The sequence below is a fragment of the Micropterus dolomieu genome, linkage group LG20 (genome assembly GCF_021292245.1).
Source record: "Micropterus dolomieu isolate WLL.071019.BEF.003 ecotype Adirondacks linkage group LG20, ASM2129224v1, whole genome shotgun sequence".
In the NCBI taxonomy this organism is placed as follows: Eukaryota; Metazoa; Chordata; class Actinopteri; order Centrarchiformes; family Centrarchidae; genus Micropterus; species Micropterus dolomieu.
In genome coordinates this window covers 36,030,756-36,056,778 of record NC_060169.1, presented here as the reverse complement: position 1 = coordinate 36,056,778, position 26,023 = coordinate 36,030,756, and the positions used below count along the sequence as shown (strand labels likewise).

The 26,023-nt window shown below is 41.1% G+C and overlaps 3 protein-coding genes across 3 annotated transcripts in view; 1 reads left to right on the top strand and 2 right to left on the bottom strand.

Annotated features, from left to right (window-relative positions):
• The window catches only part of ubap1lb (ubiquitin associated protein 1-like b), a 12,944-nt gene extending 11,401 nt beyond the window's left edge, over nucleotides 1-1,543 (bottom strand). The window contains exon 1 of the mRNA XM_046032377.1: nucleotides 996-1,543. The gene's annotated coding sequence lies outside the window, so the exon portion shown is untranslated. The remainder of the gene's footprint in view (nucleotides 1-995) is intronic.
• Nucleotides 1,544-1,672: 129 nt separating this feature from the next.
• pdcd7 (programmed cell death 7) lies at nucleotides 1,673-7,587 on the bottom strand. The gene is made up of 5 exons (XM_046032375.1): nucleotides 6,135-7,587; nucleotides 3,210-3,348; nucleotides 2,442-2,672; nucleotides 2,263-2,350; nucleotides 1,673-2,145 (listed from the first exon to the last, which is right to left on the bottom strand). Exons 1-5 carry the CDS (start codon nucleotides 7,167-7,169, stop codon nucleotides 2,001-2,003), a joined length of 1,638 nt encoding a protein of 545 aa, XP_045888331.1. The 5' UTR covers nucleotides 7,170-7,587; the 3' UTR covers nucleotides 1,673-2,000.
• Nucleotides 7,588-11,305: 3,718 nt separating this feature from the next.
• Nucleotides 11,306-23,073, top strand: spg21 (SPG21 abhydrolase domain containing, maspardin). Its single transcript, XM_046033393.1, has 9 exons — nucleotides 11,306-11,652; nucleotides 11,890-11,952; nucleotides 18,330-18,491; nucleotides 18,720-18,800; nucleotides 19,975-20,120; nucleotides 20,211-20,319; nucleotides 21,767-21,874; nucleotides 21,961-22,101; nucleotides 22,531-23,073. The coding sequence occupies exons 2-9, from the start codon at nucleotides 11,890-11,892 to the stop codon at nucleotides 22,648-22,650; spliced, it is 930 nt and encodes a 309-aa protein (XP_045889349.1). The 5' UTR covers nucleotides 11,306-11,652; the 3' UTR covers nucleotides 22,651-23,073.
• Nucleotides 23,074-26,023: the final 2,950 nt, after the last annotated feature.

Sequence of the window (26,023 nt, the reverse complement as noted above, 5' to 3'; positions counted from 1 at the left end):
TGTAAAAAAAAACCCCCCCCCCCCCCCCCCCCCCCCCACACACACACACACACACACACACACACATAAAACCTGACCATGTATGACTGAGTAAACCATAAGGCAGATGCAGACGTGCGATTACGAGGTACATCTGTGCATTCCCTGCCGTCCTTTGGAAGCTAATCACATCTTTGCTCCAGTAACACCAAAACACCAACGAGCCAGATGGTCCGGGACTTACGACAGCAGAGAGGACACATGCTCCGTAAGCTCATTGTGTTGTCTCTGACGTGCAAAACACAAACTGATGCTACCGGATAAACAACATGCACTGTATGTGGAGTTCCAAGCAGCCTGGCTTAAGGCCAGTACCAGACTTCACTTAAGAAAAGCAAAAATGTAAAACATGTGGGTCCTGGTGAAGCTCTACTGGATGTCCATCTTTTCTATCTCCAGTTTTATGATAAACACAAAAGAAATACACTGCAAATACACAACAAAACCAACACATATTTTAGGGTTTGCTGAACAAAAAAGAAAACTTGGCTTCAGAATCAGGGAATCACTACTTTTCTTTTTTATTCATTATGTTTCATCTGTTTTTATCATAGTTTTTCATTCACTGTACTTTTATTTACTGAATTTTATTGACTTCTTTTATTTCTTCTTCTATATCTTTGTCCTTAGTGAAGCTGTTCCGAACATTCATTCATCATAATTATTAAAACAGAAAAAATAGACAGTGTGCGACCACATTCAGATGCCGGCAAACATTTGACATTTTGTAATTGGAATTTACCATGAGTCTCCAGCTTGAATCAACAAAGTTACATTTTAAAAAGGCTGGAGTAATGGGTGGCATTTTGTATTTATTTCCTGCACTTTATGCATGTGTGACCTTTCAAATTAAATGCACAGCATGGCCTAATCTTTAAACAACATGTGTGTTACAGTAGAATTCATTTGACTATTAAACTGAATGTTTAAAAAAACAAAAACAAACGCCAGCCTACCTGTGTTGTGTCGCAGCTGCAGTCAGACTCTCAGGTGCGTGTGAAGCTGTGACTGAGACTACAGGTTAAATTAGAGGAGAACCACCTGGAACACTAATCTAGCGACTCACAGTAAACCCCGTCAGCTGACTTACTGTCAGTACACAAAGTCACCTCAGACAGTCAAACAGATGATTACAGTGTGATCCTGTCACGAACAATGTTGGCTGGGGTTAAACCTGTCCTTTGATTATAGTATTATTGTATAATAAACTCAGGTTTGCTCAAAAACACTTTACATATAAAATATGACGTCCACCCGGATCAAAACTTTGTGTGATTGTCAGCAGGGCATAAACTCATCACCACTTTAATCCAAAACATATAATAGACTTCTGATGATTCTGGTGACTTCCTGACCTTTCATCTATCAGTTCTTTCTGCCTGGCACTGAAAGGGTTAACCCACACATGTAAAGGTATCTCATTAACGAATGGCTGCACTGCTCTGTAGAATCAGAGTTCTCACAGGATGAATCCTACTTTTGGATCCTGGCTTTTCCTTCACAGCAAAATGTCCACTTTGACTGAACTTGAAGCAGCAGTTATCAATGTTTTTATTTAAAAATGGACCAAATGACTGTGGGTGATGTGAAAGGTGTCATTACAAACTCAGTGGGAATAACAATTCATTGGTAATACAATTTGTTTTTGTGTTTTATTTTTTTCAGAAATTAAAATAGCAAAAAAAAAATCCTGCCCAAAGCATTTATTATTCTAGAGGTACAAAACACATCAAATCCATTAACAGAGACCAGAAATAAGAACATTTTCAAAAGTAAATACAGCAGAACCGAAGCTTTCTTCTTCTCCTTCATCACTGTATCATATATTATCTGACAAACAGTTCTACAGTCCGACAGCTCTGACTGTTCAGATGAAAAAGATGAGTGGTTTCAAACTTTTACCATCACCATTAACTTGGTGTTGCTTCACTTTTCAGTCAGAGAGTGTTGGACGTCAGGCTCTAGCTGACATCTGGCTCAGTGTCAGCAGTTTGCAGGGCAGAGGCCCAGGCCTGGTCTGACGGGGCCTCTGGCAGGATCCAGCTCTGAGGAACTGGAGAACCGTCAGGATGATCCGCTGCAACCACAAACACATCCCACCCTCTCCTGAAGGAGAAACAATTTACAGTCCCAACACGTTATTACATCTTCCTCAAGGTCAATTCAATAGCAGCATGGTTGCAGGGAGATGCTGATGTGGTTTTTAATTGTGTGAAGACAAACCTGATTTGAAGTAAAGCGTGCAGCGAGCGCTCGGCCTGAGTGTAATATTCTCTGAAGGGCTGCAGAGCAGAATCAGCAGGAGGCTCATCTGTGGGACAAACAGGGGAAAGCCGATTACCATCAGCGTGATTTAATCAGACTGTTGTTCAACAACGGACAATTATTAACTACGGCGTTACCTCCAAACAGCATGGCGTCCACTCGCAGTTTCCTCTGCAGCTGTCTCTCCCTCTCCTTCTTCACCCGCTTCTCCCGCTCCCTCCTCCTCTCCTCCTCCTGCTCTCCTTCCAGCATCACCATCAGCGCTTTCTCCTCTGCCGAGTAAACCGCTGTCCTCTTCTTCATCACCAGCCGCAGCTGCTCCAGCCGGCTGCTGAAGTCCTCGTCACAGTCCCGCTCAGTGACAATACCTGCCACACACACACACACACAGTTACATACTGCAGGTATGTGTAGGTGACTGCTGGTCATTCCCTTCCTTGACAGGTGTCTTCACTTTTATTTCATAGATTTTTGGGAGAATAAATGATGTGGGACCAGCCTGTTCCAGGACAATATTATCACCTCTGCCTTCTACTAGCTGGGGGTTGGAGGACAACCTGAACAAGTGTCCTTGGATAACATGCATTAGTAAGGTAACATGGGGTAAGACGCCCCCATTTTATTCTTATTATTTTATTTTATAATAGATAATATACCCAAAGCATAGCCTTCTTAAAGATACAAAAAAAATAAATAAAAAATTCAATAAAATGTTCTTTAATGTGTCTCAGGGGGTGCATCTTACCCCACTAACTGGGAAAAATGCATTTCTCCTAAAATTTACATTTGATTAAATTTTAATTAATTTTTCAAGAGTAGGTATTTATTTTCCTATATTATGTTACCCTAAGCATGGCCATCACACAATCTATCATGGGACTGGGAAGAAGGTAGAGGGCTGTCACCTTTCCTCGATGCCGCCTCTTTCCTCAGTCTGCGCAATTTCTCCAGAGATCTGAGGATGTCCTGCATCCTCTTCACGTCGGCCTGCTTCTTCCTCACCTCACAGAGAACAGCGTCTGCAGCCAGTTTCAGCTCCTGCTCCTGGTACAGGGACAGATTCATTGTTTTCTACTATGCTCTCCTCATCGTCTCTCCGTGACAAAACAAAGCTATTGTGCTTCACAGTTAATACGTCTAAATGGGGGATAACATGTCACAGCATGAGGGGATCTGAATACAGACATTTGGTTTTGAATTAGAGGACTCTGATCGAGTAATAAATGTGGAAATCAGCTCATTTTAACGCTTTGACAATAATATGGAGAGGGGTTCAATGACCAGAGGCCCGACGATACGATATTATTCCGACTTTACACTGTGTCCCCAAAGGAAAACTATTTTTCTAGTGGACTGAAAAAGCAACAGATTTTATCATTATAGTACCAAAACGCAAACTTCTCATGTACAATTTATGTATAAATACAATATTGCCACAGAAACTATTGCGTTATTATGCTGTATCGATTTTTCCCCCCACCACTACCATAGACCACTGGTCACTACCACTAGGGATGCTGAAGGTAGTGGTCTGGACTTGTTAGTGAGTCTGGGGAGTGGTCTTTGTGGACCTAATCGTTATCTGGCCTTTAGCTGAATAAATGTCAGCGATCATAATCCTTTCTATGAAATATACTCTGTGCCTATATTCTCATTGTTGCACTTTATGTTGTAGTCTGCCAGCTGATAGCTATACACATGTGAGTGAAGCTTGGCATACTACATCTTGGTTGGACCATTGTATATCTACAGCTGATGCACATGACTGAGATTCTATATGGTTTGGCCACAGCATTCCTGTCTCTATGCTCATAAATATTAAGGGTCTACCGGAGCTTGTCTATAGTGACAGCCATAAATCAGGTGAGATACTCGACTGGACGAGGCTCACAGAAGACGACTTGCAATATTACAAGTTACTTGAGAATTATTGAGCAGCTGTAAGAATGTAGGTCACAATAATGACCCATGTGTAATGTATGATAGAATTGTGAACTGTTTAGTTGATGGAAGTGAACCAATAAGGTGGTGAAACAACATATTGTAAGACCAGGGTGGAATGACTATGTCCATGATGTTCATATGGAGGCAAGAGATGCATTTAGAAGTTGGGTCTTAGCAGGCAGGCCTAGGCATGGCCCAGTCTGTGAGTGTAAGGTACGGTCTATTGCTAGGTTCAAATATGCTGTCAATTTATAAAAAGAAATGAGCAGACTATGAGGGCGAACTCTATGGCGAGAAAGTTGCAAACTAATTCTGGTTCTGGAAGGAGGTGAAAGTGGTTAATAACAGCAAAATGCCATTGCCCTATAGTATTGATGGCATTACGGAACCTGAAAACATTGCAGAGCTATGGAGGAGACACTATGAGAACATTTTTAACTGTGTGAAGAGCGATGGGTTTAATATAGGAGAGGTACCTCACAGTGATGGTGTAGTCATCAGGCCGGAGGAAGTATGTTATACTATTGACAAACTTAAAATGAACAAAGCCTGTGGGCGGGATAGAATAACAGTAGAACATCTGAAATACTCTAGTCAAAGTATTTCAGTTTTACTTCCTCTATGCTTTTCTGGGTTTATGAAGCATGGCAGGCTTCCTGGATCCATGTTATCTATCCTACTGGTACCTGTAGTTAAAAATAAGGCTGGTAAGATAACTAGTATGAATAACTATAGACCGATTGCACTTGCAAGTACAACATCTAAGGTAATAGAAGGGATCCTTATGGATAGGCTTGCGGAACACAGAGCGTCAACAGATCATCAGTTTGGTTTTAAGAACAAGCATGGAACTGATCTGTGTATTTATGCACTTAAAGAAATTGTCCATAGGTACAGATCACGCAATAGCACAGTCTTTATGTGTTTCCTGGATGCGTCAAAGGCTTTTGATCGTATCAATCATGGGAAACTGTTAAAGGGCTGTATAACTGGCTGCTTGGTGGGGGATAGTCTCATTAATCATCTGCTTTATGCTGATGATTCTGTCTCCCTCTAGTGCTGGCCTGCAGCAACTTCTTAGAATATGTTCCCAATATGGACTGAAGTTTGATATAAAATTTAGCTCAGTGAAGAGTGTGGTACTGAGCGCCAGAACCAAGGAGGATATGAAGTGTGTCTATCCTTCTTTCTTATTGGCAGGTGAACCACTAGAGGTTGTAAAGAAAGTTAAATATCTGGGGCATGTGATAAGAGATGACCTCTGTGATGATGATGATGATGTGGTAAACTGTACGGTCAGGCAAACATGCTGGCACGCAAATTCCACATGTGCACTCCCGATGTTAAAATCTCACTTTTTAAATCCTATTGCACTCCAATGTACACTGCCTACCTATGGTGTAATTTTAGTGAGTTTAAAATGAAAATAACTTTGAGTGGCTTATAATGATGCACTGAGAATTGTGCTTCAAATCCCTAGGTGGAGTAGTGCCAGAGAAATGTTTGTGTCCAACAATGTGCCCACTCAAGACATTTTATGTATAGATTCATGTGCAGACTGATAGGGTCTAAGAATATGATCATTGTGTCCATAGTTGATGATTCTAAGAAATATACATCTTGCTTTTGGAAACATTGGACCCGAAGCCTGTAAATGTTCTATAAATGCTAATATAATTTGCCCTAGCGTGGAGTGATGGAGAGATAGAATACAAATCCCCAGACATCATGTCAAAAGTTATTAAAAAGGGACAGTTTCTGCTACACATACTACAAATTAACTTCCATTCACCTCCGTTGACTGTAAGGTGTTAACAAGGTTCATAGTTCTGCTGCCCCCAAGTGGACAAAAGAAGTGATTACATCTTTAAATCCTCTGAACTTACCTTCTTCTTCTCCTCCACTCGCTGGATCTGCTGCGTCCTCCACTTGTCTATGGCAGCCTCTTTCTCGGAGATGCGCTCCTCTCTCTGCGCTTCCTCCATCAGCTGCACCCTCCTGGCTCTCAGGCGCCGGGCCCTCCTCTTAGCAACACGGGCCAATTTAGCTTTCCAGCTGTCTAAAGTCTCCCTGTCACTGAGAACTCCGAGTTTGTCCTGTAGCTCTGTCTTCACGTTTAAAGCCATTAAGTAAGAGTCTGTCCAAACACATTGGTTGTCCACGTTGGTCCTCAGAGCTTCACAGGACTCAGCCAGCTGGGCGACGAGCTGAGCTGCCCGGTACAGAGCCCGTCTCAGGTCCGGGACAGCGCCGTGTTGCTTACGCTGGGTCTGTGGTGGGACCTTGGAGGTTCTGTCCTTGCTTTGTAAGAAACGCCTGAGCCACTGTTGATCCCGTCTCCTCTGAAGTGAGGTTTCATCCTCAGCTCGTGTTGTTGTTGTTGTTCCCGGACTCCTGTCGTGGTCTTTAACGGGAAATAGCGGGCAGCCGAACGGGGCTCCACTCTCTGAGAAATCCTCGTATCCATGCTGTTGTTTCTGGTTGGAGTCCAAGTTGTACGGCACAGTCTGAGGCCCGGGTCTGAACTGCTGGGTAAATGTTTGGAAGGTCGAGGCTTCCCTGCTGCTGTATGCGTTGAGCGGAGCGGCTGGCGCCACGATAGAGAAGTGTCCGGGTGGTGGACAGCCGAAAGGAGGCGGGGGGACGGAGGGATCAAATCCATACGGAGGGGGCAAGCAGGGCCCCCCGAACCCTCCTGCTCCTGGAGACGGTGCGGGGAAATCGCACCTTAATCCGTACTGGTTACCGTCATATCCCAGTGAAGGTGTCCACCGTGAAGCGGTGTGGTCCGGCTGTGTCGGTCCATGAGCCGCGCCGCTCGGCGGTGCTCTGTTAGCGGCGTACGGTGTCTCCGGATAGCCGCCATTATAGACGGAAGACTGCTGTTTATCTGGCGGAGCGTGGTGATATGTGTTGTCCATCTCTTCTTCGATAATACACTGAACCTATGACAATATTTCTGTAAAATGCCAAATAGTTTGCATTCATTCGTCCCACCAATTCTTCACAGACGCCATGTTTTGTTGGTGTCCGTTTGTCTTCTTCACTTTCCTGTTTGCGGCAGCGTTTAGGCCTTTCGTAGGTTACATCGCCAACAACTTGCAGTGGCTAAAGTTAGTACCGCAGCCCACGACTCAATGTGACTGAGGACCATGTGTTTTTTATGTTGTTCTCCGTGGTTTTATTAGTAAAAAAAACACATACTGTACAGAAATACAGCTAAGCTTTCCTTAATTAAATTGAGTTGACTTTATTTTACCAGGTTAATTTACTCAGTATCAATACTGCTTTCCACAGATAGATAGACCGCCACCCCACATAAATCACACTACTACAAATCACAAGTAAGTAACACAGAGTGACTATAAACATAAGACTAGAATAAATAGTAACTTTATATGACTAAAATAAAAACCGTAAGATAAAACAAGCAACTCAGATATGCCTTCCGTTAAAAGTGTATTTTTAAAAGAGATTTAAAAGAAGACACTGACTCTGAGAGCCTTACTTCATCAGGCAGGTCGTTCCAGAGCCTTGGGGGGGCCTGACAGCAAAGGCTCTGTCCCCTTTAGTTCTATTCTCAGCCTAGACACCTGAAGAGACAGAAGAGCCCTGCCGGAAGATCTCAAATTACGCAGAGGTTCATAAGTATGAGGAGTAAGGTCAAAGATATAAGCTGGAGCCAACCCATGGAGAGCCTTAAAAGTAATCAATAAATTCTTAAAATCAGTCCTAAAACAAACAGGGAGCCAATGTAAAGAGGATAAAACAGGAGTGATGTGATCATACCTTTGGGTTCTAGTTAAATTTGATGAATTTGAATTTGAATGATTTTTTTTCTCATACTCATCAGACTATAACTGAATGGCATGCAGATGTGTTCAGAGTGTTGTCACGCATGTTTGGTACAGATTTGAGCATGTACAGCAGTGGTCGGCAACAGGTGGCCCGCGGGCCAGAACTGGCCCACCAGCAATAATCTAGCCCCTGATAGTGGCTGATGCTGAAATAGATCTCAGTCATGACAGCAACAGTTACTCACATAATCACCTCCTCTTAAGTGATTGTACCTCCAAAATAAAAGTGTGAGAACGCAGCAATGCAGCAATGCTTCATACTGAGTTTGTTGAGAGCTTTTACTGTGAAAGGTTCTGAAGGACATTCGAAAGAGTCACTGGCTTACTTGACACACCTCTGTCAAAGCTGTCAGTAATGGTGTGATTGGATTCCCCTGAATTTCCTCAGGGAAATGAAAATTAGTGGCCATAGGTTATGAATGCGGATCAAACACTGGGACGCACACACACACTGCAGCACATGCTTTATTGCGAGCATGTGAAAAAGTGTCTTTATAGGCTAATCAATTTGTTTAACAAGGGAGAAAAAAAAGTCTGTAGGACTTTGGGATCGACTGGAAGTCCCGCACTCTACCGATTAAGCTAAACTTGTACATCAATAGGGCTGTCCAAGGGTTTGAAATAATTTGACTGAAATAATGTTCTGGCCCACCATGTAATGGCTTGAAAAAGATTTGGCCCAATGTCAGACATATTTGCCGTACGTGTTTCATGGCGAAGCATGGAACTTCGCAGCCATGGACACACCGTGAAACAAGAAATCATAGTTTGTACAACTTTTTATCACCAATGTTTTTAGATTGCACAACAAAAAATTGAAGTTAATCGGATTAATTCTCTAGGAGAAGTTTTTTAAATTACAGAGCCTATAAATTGGCATAAATTACCATTAAATCCAAAATGGCTGCCTTCCTGTTGGATTTAGGGAATGGCTCCAAGAGGCTTTTCTATACGTCTGGACATGATATATGTGCCACAGAAATTTTGTACATGGAGGTAAAATGTGCTGCAGAGGCTGCTTCTTTGAAGGTCACTTCCTGTTGCCAGAAGGTGGCTCTCTGACTTTGAGTGAATATTAGCATGTAGATGTGTTCAGGGACTCTTATCAAACATGTAACGTTTGGTACTCATATGAGCATGTACAGTCAAGTTACATGGCGAAGCATGGAACTATTCTGCCACCCCACCACCACGCAGGTAAACAAAAACTCACGAGCTTCACAATCACAACATAAGATCATCAATGTGTTAAGGTTTTTCAGAGACAGTTTTGAAGTTGAAGTGGCCAACCTGCTAAGAGTAGTTTACCACAACATAAAACTAGCCTAACCCCCTAACCCTATCAATTACTTAAGCTGAAGAGAGTAAAAGCTTTCTTCAACAACAGATCACTTACATCACTTATCTTGAACATGAGTTTTGGGAAGTCAGAGTGTGACTCAGTGATGGACGAAAGTGGCTGGCTATGCAATTGTTATTTTCTTTAACATTAACTATTATTGCTTATTTCTGTTTATTTTGTAGGTTAGCGAACTTTGTGAAAGCATATTGCATGACTAATATTGCTAGCAGGTGATGTTGGAATAATGTTGGAATAATGAGGAACAATCAAGGTAAAGTGTGTGAACATTAAGCCTTATTTTAAGCCCATTAAATAACAAGCATAGTAGGTCGGATGCTTCTTTTTGTAGAACTAGCTATACTACAGCACAGATGTTAGTTGTTAAGGTCATACGGAAACACAATCATAATAATGTCCAAAATAAATCCACATCATACAGCCCTGACATCATATCCTCCAGCAATGTGCCAGCAATTCCTAGTTTTCAGTCACCTGGAGGGCAAAACAACAAAGGGAATGCGGCTCACACCAGGACTCCCCCGTAAGAATAATAATAATAATCCTTATTTGTAGAGCACTTTTCAAAAACAAGTTACAAAGTGCTTTAACAAGTGTAAAGAATAATACAAAAAAACAAGATAAGAGCATGAAAACATTGAAAAGACTAAAATACAGATCAATATAAAATTAGTAAAATACAATAAAATAAAAGGGATAAAATAAAGTCAAATATGATCGGGAAAGGCTCTCCTATAAAGGTAGGTTTTAAGAAGGGACTTAAAAGAGTTCACTGACTCAGCCGACCTGATTTCCTCGGGCAGGCTGTTCCAGAGCCTCGGGGCCCTGACAGCAAACGCTCTGTCCCCTTTAGTTTTCAGTCGAGACTCTGGAACAGACAACAGACCTCTGCCCGAGGATCTCAAGGTACGTGCTGGTGCGTACGGGACTAAAAGTTCAGAAATATAGCAGGGCGAGAGGCCATGAAGAGCTTTAAAAGTGATCAATAGAATTTTAAAGTAAATTCTAAAACACACTGGGAGCCAGTGTAATGAAGCTAAAATAGGAGCAATGTGGTCATATTTCTTTGTTCTGGTTAAAAGCCTGGCAGCTGAGTTCTGGACAGTCTGGAGTTGATCAGTAGATTTTTGGGTTAAACAGGTGAAAAGGCTGTTGCAATAATCCAGGCGTGATGAGATGAAGGCGTGTAAAATGGTCTCGGTGTCCTTAAAAGTTAACATAGATTGAATTTTTGCTATATTTCTAAGTTGATAAAAACATGATTGAACAAGCTTTGTGGTGTGCTGCTCGAAATTTAAATTACTATCAAACCAAACACCAAGGTTCTTTGCCACAGGCTTAATGTGATTTACTAGGGAACCAGCAGATGGCAGTATTTGTTTTGCCATCTGCTGAGACCCGATGACCAGGATTTCTGTTTTGTCTGAGTTCAGCTGGAGGAAATTATCTGACATCCATTTTTTAACTTAACAAAGGCAGTTGTTAAGTGAACTCAGCATTCCGTAGAGACGCAAAAGCAGTCAAATTTTATTTGGATCACCTTTCAACAAAAAGAAAGATATGAAAACAAACTGCAAGTTTTGGGCATTTGGGCATTTCTGCCATTAAAAACCGCCAGGTGGGGAATCCCTCACCTTGTCACCTCCTCAATTAGTAAATCCGAAAGCACAAAAACCAGCCAGCATTTCCAGCAACTCAAACTAACAGTGTATCACTTGCTTATCGGTTGGCAGGCAGCGGAATATAACCTCTTTTTTGCCGGAGCGTTTTCCTTGCACTGTGACGTCACGTGAAAGCTATGAATTGTTGAATTGTGTCGGCGTCCCTGCGGTGGATATTTGTGTGCGCATGCGTAAACGTAGCACATACAGACCAGGCTGAAACAGACTAACGGCTGCAGAAGGATATTGCTAGGCTAGCTCGAGTCTCTGGCACTGTAGCTGTAGCTACATCATGGTAGAGGGCTAAAGCTAGTCTGTGTGAGACTATATACAGTCTATGGTGTGAGACAGGAAGGCAGACAGACAGACAGGGGTTGTGGGTTTTCGGTAGGCGGTGGCAGAAGCTTTGCGGAAGTGTGTGTGAATCCGGAGTCATATGACCAGGCAGGCAGCCGGAGGAGAAATGTTACCAAGATATGGATAAAATTCCTCGGACACGGTGACTTTAACATCCACGGCGAACACGGTAACAGTTCCCATAAATCCTCTTTAGATACGCTAAATATATTTGCTCGCTAACGAGTGGTAACTGTTAGCAGCCACACGCTCATGTTTAACAGTTAGCAGCGAAGCTAATGTAAAAGGAGGCAGGTGTTGATTTTTACTCTGCGTTAAGTAATGCATTAATAACCAAGTGCGTGATGTAACTTAGCTGCTGAAGTCACTGTACTTGCTGAATGTCTGTCTCTGAATGTGTCCTCAGATGGAGGAGATTAAAGTGTCTCCTGACTATAACTGGTTCAGAAGCACAGTGCCCCTGAAGAGAGTAAGTACCTCATGACTTCTAACCTGTGATGGAGATCTGTAATCACTGGGCCCAGGGCTCTGTACAACACAGCTGGATTACAACAAGTACACATGGACACAAAGCCTGTAAATAATTATGTGCCAAACGTGTAGAAATATGGAAAGAAATAGGCGTTTACAAAGAATAACATTTGAGGTTGGTAGACAAGAAGCATAAAGAGCATTATTATTATAATTTTGTGGCCTCTTTCCTGTACTTATTTCAGTGGTCACTGTGTTGTTAGTCAGGCATGTGAGATTGTTGTTGAACACATCACTGGTTGATTATTGTCATGCAGCATGATTGGATTTGCGTATGTACCTGATAAGGAAGTCTGTCCGTGTGTTTATTGTACAGGAGGTTTGAGTCCACAATGACACCAAATAGCCCAAAAGTTCTGTCCATCATAATGAAAATCTCCCAACAAAAACTTTTGGATGATGTCATATTAAGAAGTCGTCACTTACAATAAGAGATGTCACTGAGCGATGACTGTGTAAACAATTAATAAGCTGAACAAGTGTCAGAGTAGTTGCAGGCTAATAAACTGAAATGACAGGTGGTTTTGTGGGTCATCAGTTATCTGTCACTGCGCGTAATGGAACTCCGTGCCTTGTCAGTCTCAGTCATAACCACTGGAGGACAGAAGAGACTGATTCACTGCTGGTGTAAAACTATTTTAGCCCAGCTGGATGCTACAGCTAATCTGCTTCAGTACTGACTGTTTTTTAAACACTAAGACATTTTTAGTACCACCGGACTTCCTCTAAAAGATTGAAAGTGGGTTTCAGCGTCATGCATGAGTAGAACTACTGCATTTTACTCAAGAATAACAAATATGACTTATTTTGACAAGCTTTTTTCAAGACTACCACCAGTGAAGCAGCCAAGGTCAATTCCTGGGGCCTCCATTTATAAACGATACATAGGTTCCATACTAAGGATATGTCTACCAAAGAAAAAGCCTGATTTACAGAACTGCCTACACACACCTGCAGGCAACTTTCCCTTTTTTACACAGTCCAACTGGAAATATGTGCATTGATCAGCCTCATCTCCCCCCACATTCAACCATAAATTCTATAAGTTCATCCTATCAGTCACACTCCTGTCGGCTTATTCCAGAGTGGACCCAGAGTGGTTATAGTCTACTTACATTAGTACCGGGATGGTGCGGGTATATTGGGTGGGTCTGTCTAATGTCTAACCATCTGCGTCGCTAGTTTCCCTTGTCTCCAAAACATTTCCCTAAATGAATGTACTTTTTTTTTTTTTTTTGTTCTGAGGAGAGCTAAACAAACTTACATTATTTCTTTTTTTCTTATGTCGCTGTCGTCCTACTGTGTTTTAGACAAACAATTGCTCTTGAAAGTACACCATCGGCTTGCTGACCACATTCTTCTAATAATAATAATAATATTAATAATTAAAATCTTTTCTTTAGCAGAAAGCTTTCTCATGAGTGTTACCTCATGACCAAAAACACACAAAGCTTCAAAGGAAAATGGAGCTTCTCCAAATAAAGCCACAACAGCTGCTATGCTTTCGCATAAATAGGAAATAAAACACAATAGATGAAATATAATATATTGTGTGTGTGTGTGTGTGTGTTTATATACATATAATGCTGTAACATCTAGGCTGCTCAGCTACTGAGTTACTCTCCACCACTGTTCTCTTGTTTATGTATTTTACTGCTAAGACTACATTCACATTAACCCTCACACTGATCAGTAAGAGCTCATATCCACACCAGCTTTGTTTGTAGCACACAGGCCTTTGTGGGTTTAGTACAAAATGTAGTCTCACTACTGACTAGTAGGGCTGTCTCCAACTTAAGAAATACTACTACTAAATCAACAACTTTACAGCAGAAATTTTGTAGAGCATAGCATGTACTGCAGAGTTAGTTTACTAACATTAAAATCATTGGCCTTTCTCAGTAGATCCAGTCTCTGTGTGACTTTCTAAACCGTAGAGTCAGTGTTCTCTGTGAAGGGATTTGTCTCACAGCACATGTTCATCAGGAGGCACATTTCATAACAGTCATTCACCACGTGCTAACTATGACACAGTGTGCGCTGTATATACTGGGCTTGTGGATTCATCAGAAGTTGTATTTGTAAAAGCTGTGAGCCCCAAGAGGTCAACAATACAGTAATAACCCCCCTCCCCAGTTTAGGAGCCACTGCACTGAGTTTGATGTGTAGGTTTCTCACCACTGTGTTTTACTGCATCATATGTTAAATGTCTTTTATTGAGCAATTATTGTTCAGAATCCTTCAGCCCTAAATTATTCACTCAGTCTAGTTTTATCCACAACCAACTTGTACACCTCACACAACAGGAAAGACAGAAACCCGACACATCTTCCGTTGCTGGCTGAAAACTCACCTGTTAGGACTGAAAACTCACCTGTTAGGGTTAGGACTGCACCTTGGCCCATAAAAAAACAAAACAAAAAAGAAAGTCTTTCTATATCTCTTATTGTTTCTACATGTTATTGAAGAAGTTCATGCGTCAAACGTGGTTAAAATGCATGTAAGTTGCTTTGGATAAAATCAGCAGCTAAGTAAATGTATATGATAACGGCCACCACTTTAGGCGATGACAAGCTGCAGCTCCTCAGTGCTCATGAATATGTAAGCCATCTGTAGGGTCTGACCTCTGGAGACGAAACAGAAATAGTCAATAATAAGAATATTTCGAGGTGTGAGTGTGGGCTGTCTGTCTGTGTGGAAACAGAACTATAAAGCAGATGTCAGGTGTGTCAGGACCACAACACGTGCACTGACTACACTGAATAATCATGTGACAAGTTGAAGTGTTAGACATTGAACTACCAGCAACTCGGCACAGTCTGCTCCGCTGTAGCAATACAAGTTGTTTTCTGTGATTTTCTGTTGACTTTAGTGATCCGCTGTAGTGCTGACACGATAAGTCAATCGACTAAAACAAGAAATGTTGGACTCTGTAGAAAGTGTTGTCAAACATTTTGTAGACAAAACAAATAATGAAGTAATCAAGAAAATGCAGATTCATTGATAATAAAGACATAATCAGTTCGAGCAGCCATAGTCTACTCTGCCAAAATGTTTAAGGAGGCAGCTTTTGTTAAAGGACAGCTCGACACTTTTTCAAGTCTGTCTTAAAGCAACACGTGTTGATGTGAACAATCATTCCTCCTGTTCGCACTGGCTAAAGGCTTTTCAGTGGTAGTGACGGAGGGCCTACACTAGGCTTGGGCAGTATGAAGGCATTACGGAATAGCTGAGTATTAAGAAATCCCAAAGGTATGATTTTAAGCACCGTCAAAAGGCTCCTCTTGCTGGAGGAACGATTTATTTATAATTTGTGACTCCAACATCCCGTTATGAGTCTCTTTCACAGAGTCGAGTCACAATGCACACATTTGATTGGCTAAGTAGCACCGCGTGAGATGATTCTAGCTAGAAAAGCTGCGCCAGTTAAAATAGAAACACTTTGGCATGCTACAATGACTTCCATCACCAGCAGATTTTACACACACATACCGTCATATAACATAAACCCCAGTGAAATGTCAGGAAGGTATAAAAAGCAGATACTGCCCAAACCTAATGTATGCCCAGTTTCAATCCCCGTTTGAACAGGAGGAATTATAAGTGGCTGCTGTTGGTAAACAGACTTGGAAAATTATGCACCTGTCCAGTTTTTCAGTGTGACTGTTGAGTCAGCATCATGAGTCACACTGTTTGGAAGAGATCTGTAGCCACAGTGAATAACACACAGTCATACTGAGAACATCTAAAAACAGTGCAGGTAATTGATGAAATGTGAATGTTCCTATGCAAAGTTACTGAACTGAAAAAGAAAAACCCTCAGTTCAAAGACTTGTAAATCAAAGTAATGATTATTTTCATTAGAGATTAATCATGTGATTATTTACTCAATCAATTAATTGATCAGCTGGTGAAAAGAACAAGTTGATGTATTTAAATTTTTTTTTTTTGTCCAAGTTCCAACACAAATAATTCAGCTTATTATCATAGAAGACTAAAATAACAAATATTCACATTTAGAATTTTTTTGTTGGTAGATTTTTTTTTTTGTCAGTCTTCTAATTGTTACATGTCTAAAATGGATTGAAATAAGTAATTCTTGCAAATCTTAATAATATAAGCTCTTGTTCAATAAGGGCACCCATTTTCAACTAGTGGCAGGTGTAATTGACACAATTATTTAATCAGTCGTAATAACTAAGGTGGAAGTTTTCAAATCATAGATTCAGACTTTTTAAAGTAGTACACGCAACAAACAAATGATAAGATGAATATATATTTTTTTCTGAAACTAGGGTGAATACAAGAGAATAAAATGAAGTAGGGCTTATATGAACAGCAATAAATACAACAATGGCAGTTTGAACAGAGGTAAACAAACAGGGTTGAAGTGGAAAGGAGGTTTGAATTTTATGACCAGGGATGCACCGGTACCACTTGCCGATACCGAGTACCAATATGAGTACTTAATAATACCATTATAGTTCTTACAATTTGTTAGTTTTATTTGCATGTTTTGTTCTCACCTGACTGGAACAAATACATCTTGATGCTGTTGCTGTCATTTTAACATCCAACTTTTCCTGAAGAAACACCATTTCACATAAATTTAACTTGGAACACAGTGGATGCCAGTACAACTAAACATACAAACTGTCGAAGAACAAATCAAAGGACACTGTATGTTATCATATGTAAGTGCTGTCTGTGAGGATTAAGCCTTTTCTGGAAAAGTGAGGGGCGGGTTTTTTTCCGTGTCAGTGAAGCATCTCTTGACGGCTGCAGATAAGGTTCCCGTCATTGCTTTGATGCCATGGTCCTCTTCTGTTTCTTTGGTCAAAAGTTTCTGAAGCACTGTGACCGCAGGGATCACATCTGAAGCCAAAGCATCACAGGAGCTCACTTTTCGGCTGAACTCCTCAAACGGAGCAAGATTTATGCTCTGGACATGAGGGTGTAACAGGAGAGTTTGGGGTCATGTTCCGCCCACTCCGGCTCAGTTTCTTTGTCTTAGGAACTTATTTGCAGTTACTAAATTTAGTTTGAAAAGTTTACATTACCTACATGTGACTGTATCTCCTTTCATGATAGTCAAACACACTATATCGGGCAGTTATACATTCAGATGATTTGTAGATAATACAAATGTGAATAAGAGTAAGAATATTTTATTAATTTAATTATAAAAGGGGCTATATGTAGTTTTGACTGCCTTTTTGTCAATGGGCTCTAACCTCACATTAGAAATAAAGCACACGCCTGTTTTCTCTGTTGCTTGGAACAACCGCTATTTTGCTTTTAATGTGAAGGTATGGGGTCGGGATCTAGCCTCTCTCTGACTACAGTCCACTAACACCACAAAATCTCAAATCACAACAATAAAAGTTTATGTGCTGAAGCCTGTCAGACCAAACGACATTCAGAGGATGTCGGGTGAAAACCGTGAACATCAGAAAGGCTGGAGTCACGGGGAGAGTCACGTTAGCTCGCCGACTAACGCTGAGCAGTTGTTACCGTTATCTGGTGCAAATTTGTATCACTTTCCACATTACTCCACCTGCTAACGTAACTCACATTACTATCCTGTGTACCACTGATATTATGTCAAAGTGTTGATTTTAGCCTGCAAGAAAGGATGTAGGAAAGGATGGAAAGGATTTGTCTACTAGCCTATACTGAAGAAAGGCAGGGCAGCCAGCTAACTCTACATTAGCACGGACCTGCCGCTGTTTGCTTCGTAACGTTCAATTTAGATTTATTGTTGTTTTACCGGTACACAGCTTCTCCACCTCTCAGTCGCTGTAACTAACGTGACCCACATAATATTCAATAGTGCTACAAAATGGCAACACAGAGGAAGAGCCATCCACATCCATTCAGAGTGAAAACTAGATTAAATTAGTTTGGGTTTGGTTCAGTCAATTTATGTTCTCTAAATACCAGAATTAGACTGTCAGTATCATAGTTAGATTCCATAGATTGACGTTCAGTTTTTATTCAGTTTACGTTTTGATTGGAGTGAATTTAACTGTTAAAGAATATTTCTAATGTGTAAGTCTTCATCAGTCTCTGAAACTTCTTCATCACATGTGAACCTGGTTCACCTTCTTGATAAATATAATAATTTGTCATATTACTGTTCTTTTGGTCACTACCAGTGCTTATTACTTTCATTACAGAAAGTTTTCATGTTGTGTGTTTGTGTGTGTGTACGGTCTCTGTCTTTTTGTCATAAAGTCAAATGGTTCCATAATTAACTCCCACTGCCTGTTTGAAAAGAGACTTTAGGGCCATGTTGTGTTTTGTCTCTACCAGATTATCGTTGATGACGATGACAGTAAAGTGTGGTCCCTGTATGATGCCGGCCCAAAGAGTATCAGGTGTCCCATCATCCTCCTCCCTCCAGTCAGTGGGACAGCTGAGGTGTTCTTCCAGCAGGTGCTGGCTCTGACAGGCTGGGGCTACAGAGTCATCTCGGTAAGCTTGTCTCTGAAGTCACACCATGTCACATCTTCTATGTTTACAGCTTCATATTTACTAGGGCTCCGACTACCTATGTTATTATTATACTACACAAATTAATTTCTTTTTATCAAATGTTTGAACGCTGTGAAAAATCCTGCTTACTACTCATCTACTGTGAAACACCGACTTGTAGCTGATGAACAATGATTCTCGTGTGTTTGTTGTTGTTGTTGTTTTCAGCTGCAATATCCGGTGTACTGGGATCTCATGGAGTTCTGTGACGGCTTCAGGAAGCTTCTCGATCACCTGCAGTTGGATAAAGTGAGTGTGTGTTGTCGTCCTGCTTCTCATCTCTTTGTAAAATAGGTTGAGGAGTCATCTATTCAGGATCCAGTTGGAGTTGTACGGTAACTTAAAATTCTGAGGTGTGTGTGTGTGTACAGATGCATTTATACCTTTGGCAGGTTCAGTCCAAACTACAGCAGAATAAGAGCATGGTTACATGTAAATGTTAATGCAGTAGACTGGTGTACAGTTTTGCTTACTGCATTTGAATATTGTCCACTGTAGAGTAGGGTTGGGCCGCTAGACGATGCCATCATCCATCAGCGATGGCTGACCGACATCACGATGTAGACATTGTCTGATGTAGACATTGTCTGATGGAATGGCATCGCCCAACCCTACTGTAGAGGAGGTTAAATCTTTGAAAAATGAAACGTCAAATAAAATTTACATTTTCAAATTAGTATAAAATTGAATTTTCATTTTGACTTAAATATTACTTGAAATGTTAATCGAAATTTGAAATACAATATAAACAATGAAATGAAGTTCCATTTATTCATTACATTGTTTATATTGTATTTTCAAATTTCGATTAACATTTGAATATTGTCCCCTATTGGCTTCCATAGAGAAAGCAAGATGAGCAGATTAAAGTAGTTTATGAGTAAACACTAAAATGAGGTGGAGAATTAAGCAAATTTAATATGGTGAAAAACGAAATAACTTAGAAATGGGGTAATGTTTTCCTTCTATGTCATTCTGTGAGAAACACTGCAACAATACAGTGAAAAGTTCAAATCAGGGTCTAGAAGCTTTTGCTAGGGGCTTGGCGTTTTGCATCTCTCTCTAGACTTTTGCTGCAATAATTAAAACCTCAGTCTTATCTTTGTCTAGTTACAAGAAATTATGTGTGACCAATACAGTGAACAAGTTTATCAATAGGGCTCATGTCATTGGGCAATAAAGAGATGAACAGTAGTGTGTCATCAGCATAGCAATGAAACTCTAAGCTCTTACACGAGATGTTAATGGCTGGTTGAAGATCAGATCAGTGTTTCTGCATCTAAAGGCAAAAAAACAGCAGACAGCTGCATTCCCTCTGAATCCTATAGAAAGGAGGCCATGGCGAGTACAGGAATAAGCCTGTCATTAATGTGGCCGTGTTTCACTGTATCTAATGCTGGTCCTCTGTCCCCTGAACATTCAGGTCCATCTGTTCGGGGCATCCCTAGGTGGATTCTTGGCTCAGAAGTTTGCAGAGTGCACACACAAGTCTCCCAGAGTGCACTCACTGATACTGTGTAATTCATTCAGTGATACCTCCATCTTTAATCAGACGTGGACAGCGAACAGGTGCTTTGTAATGATTCCAGCACACAGATTTTCTTCTGACTTTCCTCTTGACTTTCATTACTAATGTTTGGTTTCCATGTTGCTCCTCAGTTTCTGGTTGATGCCAGCTTTCATGTTGAAGAAGATTGTTCTAGGGAACTTCGCTAAAGGACCCGTGGACTCTAAAATGGCAGATGCGATCGACTTCATGGTCGATAGGGTAAGTGGGTGTGTGTGTGTGTTCATGTGTGTTACTGAGGTGGTTCATGTTACAGTAATGCGTCACCACCTTTTTATTTTTATCGTCTCTACCTTGACGACTGAAGCAAAGTAACTTAAACCTGCATTCTTTCTAATGGCCAGCAGTGACTTGACTCCAGTGGTTGGGGAAAAAGTCAGGTTAAGTTTGACTTTATGCAGCACTTTGTAGCGCTGACATAACGTGATGCATACTGGTTAGAAAGTTTGTCCAACTTTCGCAAGTGTGGCAAAACTTCACCATGTCACATGACATTTAAACCTCGCAGGAGCAAGGCAACTGCAGTTTTTTGCATTTGGGGACCGCAGTTGATTTTCTCTGGCTGCACCAGGTTGGAACCACGTTTTGACTGATGTAGCGGCATTTGCAAAGGCAATTACCACTGTGGAAGGTAGACTGTGTCCAACTTGACGGCACGTTTGACAAGTCAAGTCAGCGAAAGTCAGCCGTGGACATCTCGAATGCACCGTTTCTAATGAACTATAGACGATAAAGCTAGTATCCTCTGCACCGTGTACAATTAACCAGCACTGTTGAAAAAGCTTATTTGTAGTCGGCTGTTAATTTTTTCCCGGTAAGTAAATTTTTTTTAAGCCTTATTTTTCGCTAGCCCACATCACAGTTAATGTGAATTACAGATGCACCTAGCTAACCAAGCTCGCTAGCGCCATCGTCTCATTCAAATATGGTCGCATCCGGTGCCCAGTTGCAAAAAATCAACATGGCAGTGACCAAACTGCCAAACTCAAAGCTTTGAAACAGCAGTCCACGAACCGATGGGTGATATCAAGATGACAACGTTCACATTTTTATACAGTCTATGGTCTCTACAGTGTAAAGACATACCTTTTTGTGGTAAAGACCTGAAGCAAAATATTACCATTACTAATGCTAAAAGATATGAATCAGTGTTGCATGTGAGTGTGATGTTCTCGCTACAACAGAGGGAATGTACTGTACTGATCCCAGAGTGGATCATATTCTGACATTTGTAGGCAACGTAAGTGACCTGGTTATTCACACATAATTGTTCACCAGCAGTCTGTCCCTCTACAGTCTTTCTGTAGTCTTCTGTCAGTGCAGAGTGAGCAGTGAGGTTTTTATTGTAACACTCTGCTGCGCTTTGGACTGTGCTCTGTGACCTGGCCATGCCGCTGTCATCGGAAACTGACACTTTATCTAGAAACGTGTGGTTTCCTCTCTCCTCACAACAAACATGAGAATCACCCTGAAACAGCAGACATGAGGCTAAAATTCATCCCCTCATCTCACTCTTGGAAATAAAGAAAATAAGTGTTTCCAAAAAAATATTCCTTTTAGCAATTGTTTCTATAAGTATAAATAAGTTATGTCTTGATGCCTTTTGTGTTTGAATACCTGCCCTCCATGTGTTGTGTGTGTGCTGCAGTTGGAGACTCTTAACCAAAGTGAGTTAGCATCGCGGCTAACACTCAACTGTCAGAACTCCTACGTGGAGCCACACAAAATAAAAGATGTTGCTGTGACCATTATAGATGTAAGTGTTAAACCATCTCTTCCCATTCATGTATGAGTCTGCTACAGCGAACTGACTCGCATGTTTTCTCTGTGAATGGTGTGGAGGTGTTTGATCAGAGCGCTCTGTCACTGGAGGCGAAGGAGGAGATGTACAAGCTGTATCCTAACGCGAGACGAGCTCATCTGAAAACAGGAGGAAACTTCCCGTACCTGTGCAGGAGTGCCGAAGTCAACCTCTACATACAGGTACGCTCATTTACTGACAAATTTGTCCTGCAGCCCGCAGAGGGAGACAGGCTGATCCTCCAGCTTGGGGATTTTAGTCAATGAGTTTTAGAATCCAAGGGCTGCCAGTTTGGTTGGTGATATTGATACTTAATAATAATAGTGATGCTTTTCTTCATGTGCAGACCAAAACCAAGAGAGTCTTTATAACGAGTACTGTATGTGTATCGAAATTTGATATCTCTTCTTCCTCTGTGCCATAAAGCTCCACTGTCAGTGGAGGTGACTCGTTCCTTAATTAGTTTGCAGTCGAGTCACATGTTCCTTCACTCTGAGTGCACAGTAAGGTAACAGAAATCGCTCTTGTGGCTGAAGTGTCCGTAATGTTTAGGATCTGATGTGATGCGTGGTTTGAATTGATTTGTCTTGCTGCTTGTTGTTTGTGCACAGATTCACCTGCGTCAGTTCCACGGGACGAGATACGCTGCCATCAGTCCGGCCATGGTGAGCGCTGAGGAGCTGGAGGTGCAGGAGAGTCACCCGAACCAAGACTCTGATGACGACCAATGAGACGACCTGTTTACCTGCAGGATGTTTCAGTTTCTCTCACTCTTCTCCTGAACGCTTTCATTTCATGGGACAATTTTCTATGGAGCTCAACAGCCAGCCCATCAGCATGTCAGCGAAGGATATTTTTATTCGACAGATGAAGCAATATTTTGATAATGAGCCGCACATAAATGCTACTCGCCTGCTTCACTTCAAAACTTGCCTTATGTAAAATAAATTTGACAGTAGTTGCACTCATAAACTTCCTGAACTGTTTGGCCTCATGTGTTAATGTGTATAATATTTTGTGGTTAACACAGCCTGCAGTTAACAGGTTTACTGTTAACACACTGGTTATGGACAGACGTATATCTGAAAGTGTGTGTAATCCAATGAATTTCCATTTTGTTCCATTTGCTTTGGAATACACTTAATTATATAGAATTTCACGTGTTGTGCAGTTATTTCCACTCGTGTTTGAAATGTGTCTCTGCAGGAAGTCACCATGGTTTCACTGTGAGCGGTGTGTTTTAAGTCTTTTTGATTCCATCTTTTAAACTGCCAAAGCTTCACCTGCTAAAACACAAATTGTGTTTTTACAAACAAGATCAAAAGTAGATAAAAGTAGCACTGGATGTTTTGTAGTGTGGAGCTGCTAACATGGCAGTGCAGCGTCAGAGTTCGTCCATAGCTCCAAATGCTCTTGAACTTACAACCGACCACTTTTCCTTCTGTTAATCTCAACGCTTAAGTTGAACAATAAATGATGATGATGTGCTGTGCCTTTTTAGAAGAGACATTTTCTCTTCATGTTTTGATGCCTTTCAAGCAGAAAACCAGTTGAAAATTGAAATCTGTTTATGTCATGTCAGAATGTGCTGTTTTGAAAAGTTTGTGTCCTTCATTTCTTTCATTACCATATAACCAGTTCTATCTGCAAGCCCATCGGAGCTCCTGTTTCAGAGCTCGCTGGACTATAAAGTCATGTACAGCTGCTCAATTAATATTTCCATATGGCCGATGGATGAAATGCCATGTAATGTGAAAGAGTGTGTTTATAATGACAATTATCACCTGACTCTGCTGTTCTAGCATCTTTTAGCTCACTGTTTAGCAGAGGTGGAAAGTAACAACTTACATCACTTACAATACTGAAATTGAGTAGTTTTTATAATCTGTAATTTTACTTTTATTTAAGCATGTTTTGTTTGAGGTATTGTACTTTCCTTTATTTTAAATCACAGCGGTGACTGAGTAAAAAAAAAATCATGTTTGTGCATGCCTCGCAGGAAGGACTGACTGACTGTTGCTGCGGAGAGGCAGCAGCAGCAGCATGTGGATCATGCGTAAAATCAGGAATGTTGGACTTAAGCAAGCCAGAGGGAGTGGACAGGGCCATGGAGAGGAGGTCGCGGAACTGACAATTGGTGATCGTTCCCTCTGGCTGGATGAAGCCCGACGCTCCTCATTTAAAGCATGATCCATGATGATACAGAAGATTTTGAAACAAATGGCAAAAATGGCATGTCATGGGTTACTTGGAGGAGCCACGCTCCCCCTGGCTCCCCAGGTATTGGGTTAAAGAAGTTTTCACAGTTTGATAAGAGGCTTTGCTCAAATTAGCCAAAAAGACATCAGTGTATTGACATAGCTAATGTTGGTTGGCACTAGCAACCTGCTGGTAACTAGTTAATTATGCTTAGGCCTATGTTAATAAAAAAATGTATTATGCTAACCCATTAAAATTACCACCTGTTTGAAAGTAGCCTAAATAGTGATATGATTCATATACAGTCCAGTGTGGCTCGCGACAGTCTAATCTGTTCCGCCAGTTTCATAATGAAGTGTAAACATTCTCAAAACCTCTCATAAACAACATAAAAAGGTCTCTAACATTGTTTTGCACCATTACTTTAGCAAAGTATCTGTCAAACAAACTAAAATCTGTCTTTGTGCCCTCTTCAAATCGCAAAAGACTGCAATTTAATAAGTATAATAAGTAGGCCTATAAATAAGAAATTAAATCAGTATAAATATTTATAGCTATTTTAGGAGGTTAAAGTAACATTTACTTTGAGTACATTTTAAATGAGCTAATTTTTACTTAAATTACTTGAGTAGATTTTTATACCAGTAACTTTATTTGTACTTAAGTAAGTTTAGCATATACTGTTACATTAAGTACAATATTGTAGTACTCTTTCCACCTCTACTGTTTAGCTTTTTGTCGCTGCACTGTCATCGCGTCATTCTCCAAAGAAAATGCTGTAAAAACATGTCTGCCGGCTCAGCATCTGGCAGAAATGAGCATTTAGCAGCTAAAGAGACAGATATTTTCATCAGGAGCTGGTGGAGACCAAAAACAGAGCTCACCGCACTCACGTTCATCGGGTGACACAAACTCCACCCCACATGAATGATCGTGTCGCTCTCTCATTAGCTACAAAGTTAAAATGGTATACCTAATAGGTGTTTAACAGTTTAGAGGGCAGCATGTGGAGCAGGTCGTACACTAATCTCAGGGTTGATGGTTTGATCCCCAGTTCCTCCATCCATAAGTGGAAAGTGTCCTTGGGGAAGACACTGAATCTGGCACCTTGCATGGTGCTCCTCACTGCTGTGTGTGTTTGTCTGTGTGTTTTTAATGAGAGGCAAATTGTAAAATACTTCAGGTAAAAGCACTATTTAAATGGAGGTAATTTAATTTGCTTGTTTTACTTCTCCCAAGTGGATCAGTTCCTGCACATTTAATATCTTCTGGGACATAGACATGTTGTTTGATTGTAACTAACAGGAGTTACAAAACAAGTTGTTTCATCTATTTTCTATATACACTCACCTAAAGGATTATTAGGAACACCATACTAATACTGTGTTTGACCCCCTTTCGCCTTCAGAACTGCCTTAATTCTACGTGGCATTGATTCAACAAGGTGCTGAAAGCATTCTTTAGAAATGTTGGCCCATATTGATGGATAGCATCTTGCAGTTGATGGAGATTTGTGGGATGCACATCCAGGGCACGAAGCTCCCGTTCCACCACATCCCAAAGATGCTCTATTGGGTTGAGATCTGGTGACTGTGGGGGCCATTTTAGTACAGTGAACTCATTGTCATGTTCAAGAAACCAATTTGAAATGATTGGAGCTTTGTGACATGGTGAATTATCCTGCTGGAAGTAGCCATCAGAGGACGGGTACATGGTGGCCATAAAGGGATGGACATGGTCAGAAACAATGCTCAGGTAGGCCGTGGCATTTAAACCATGCCCAATTGGCACTAAGGGGCCTAAAGTTTGCCAAAAAAACATCCCCCACACCATTACACCACCACCAGCAGCCTGCACAGTGGTAACAAGGCATGATGGATCCATGTTCTCATTCTGTTTACGCCA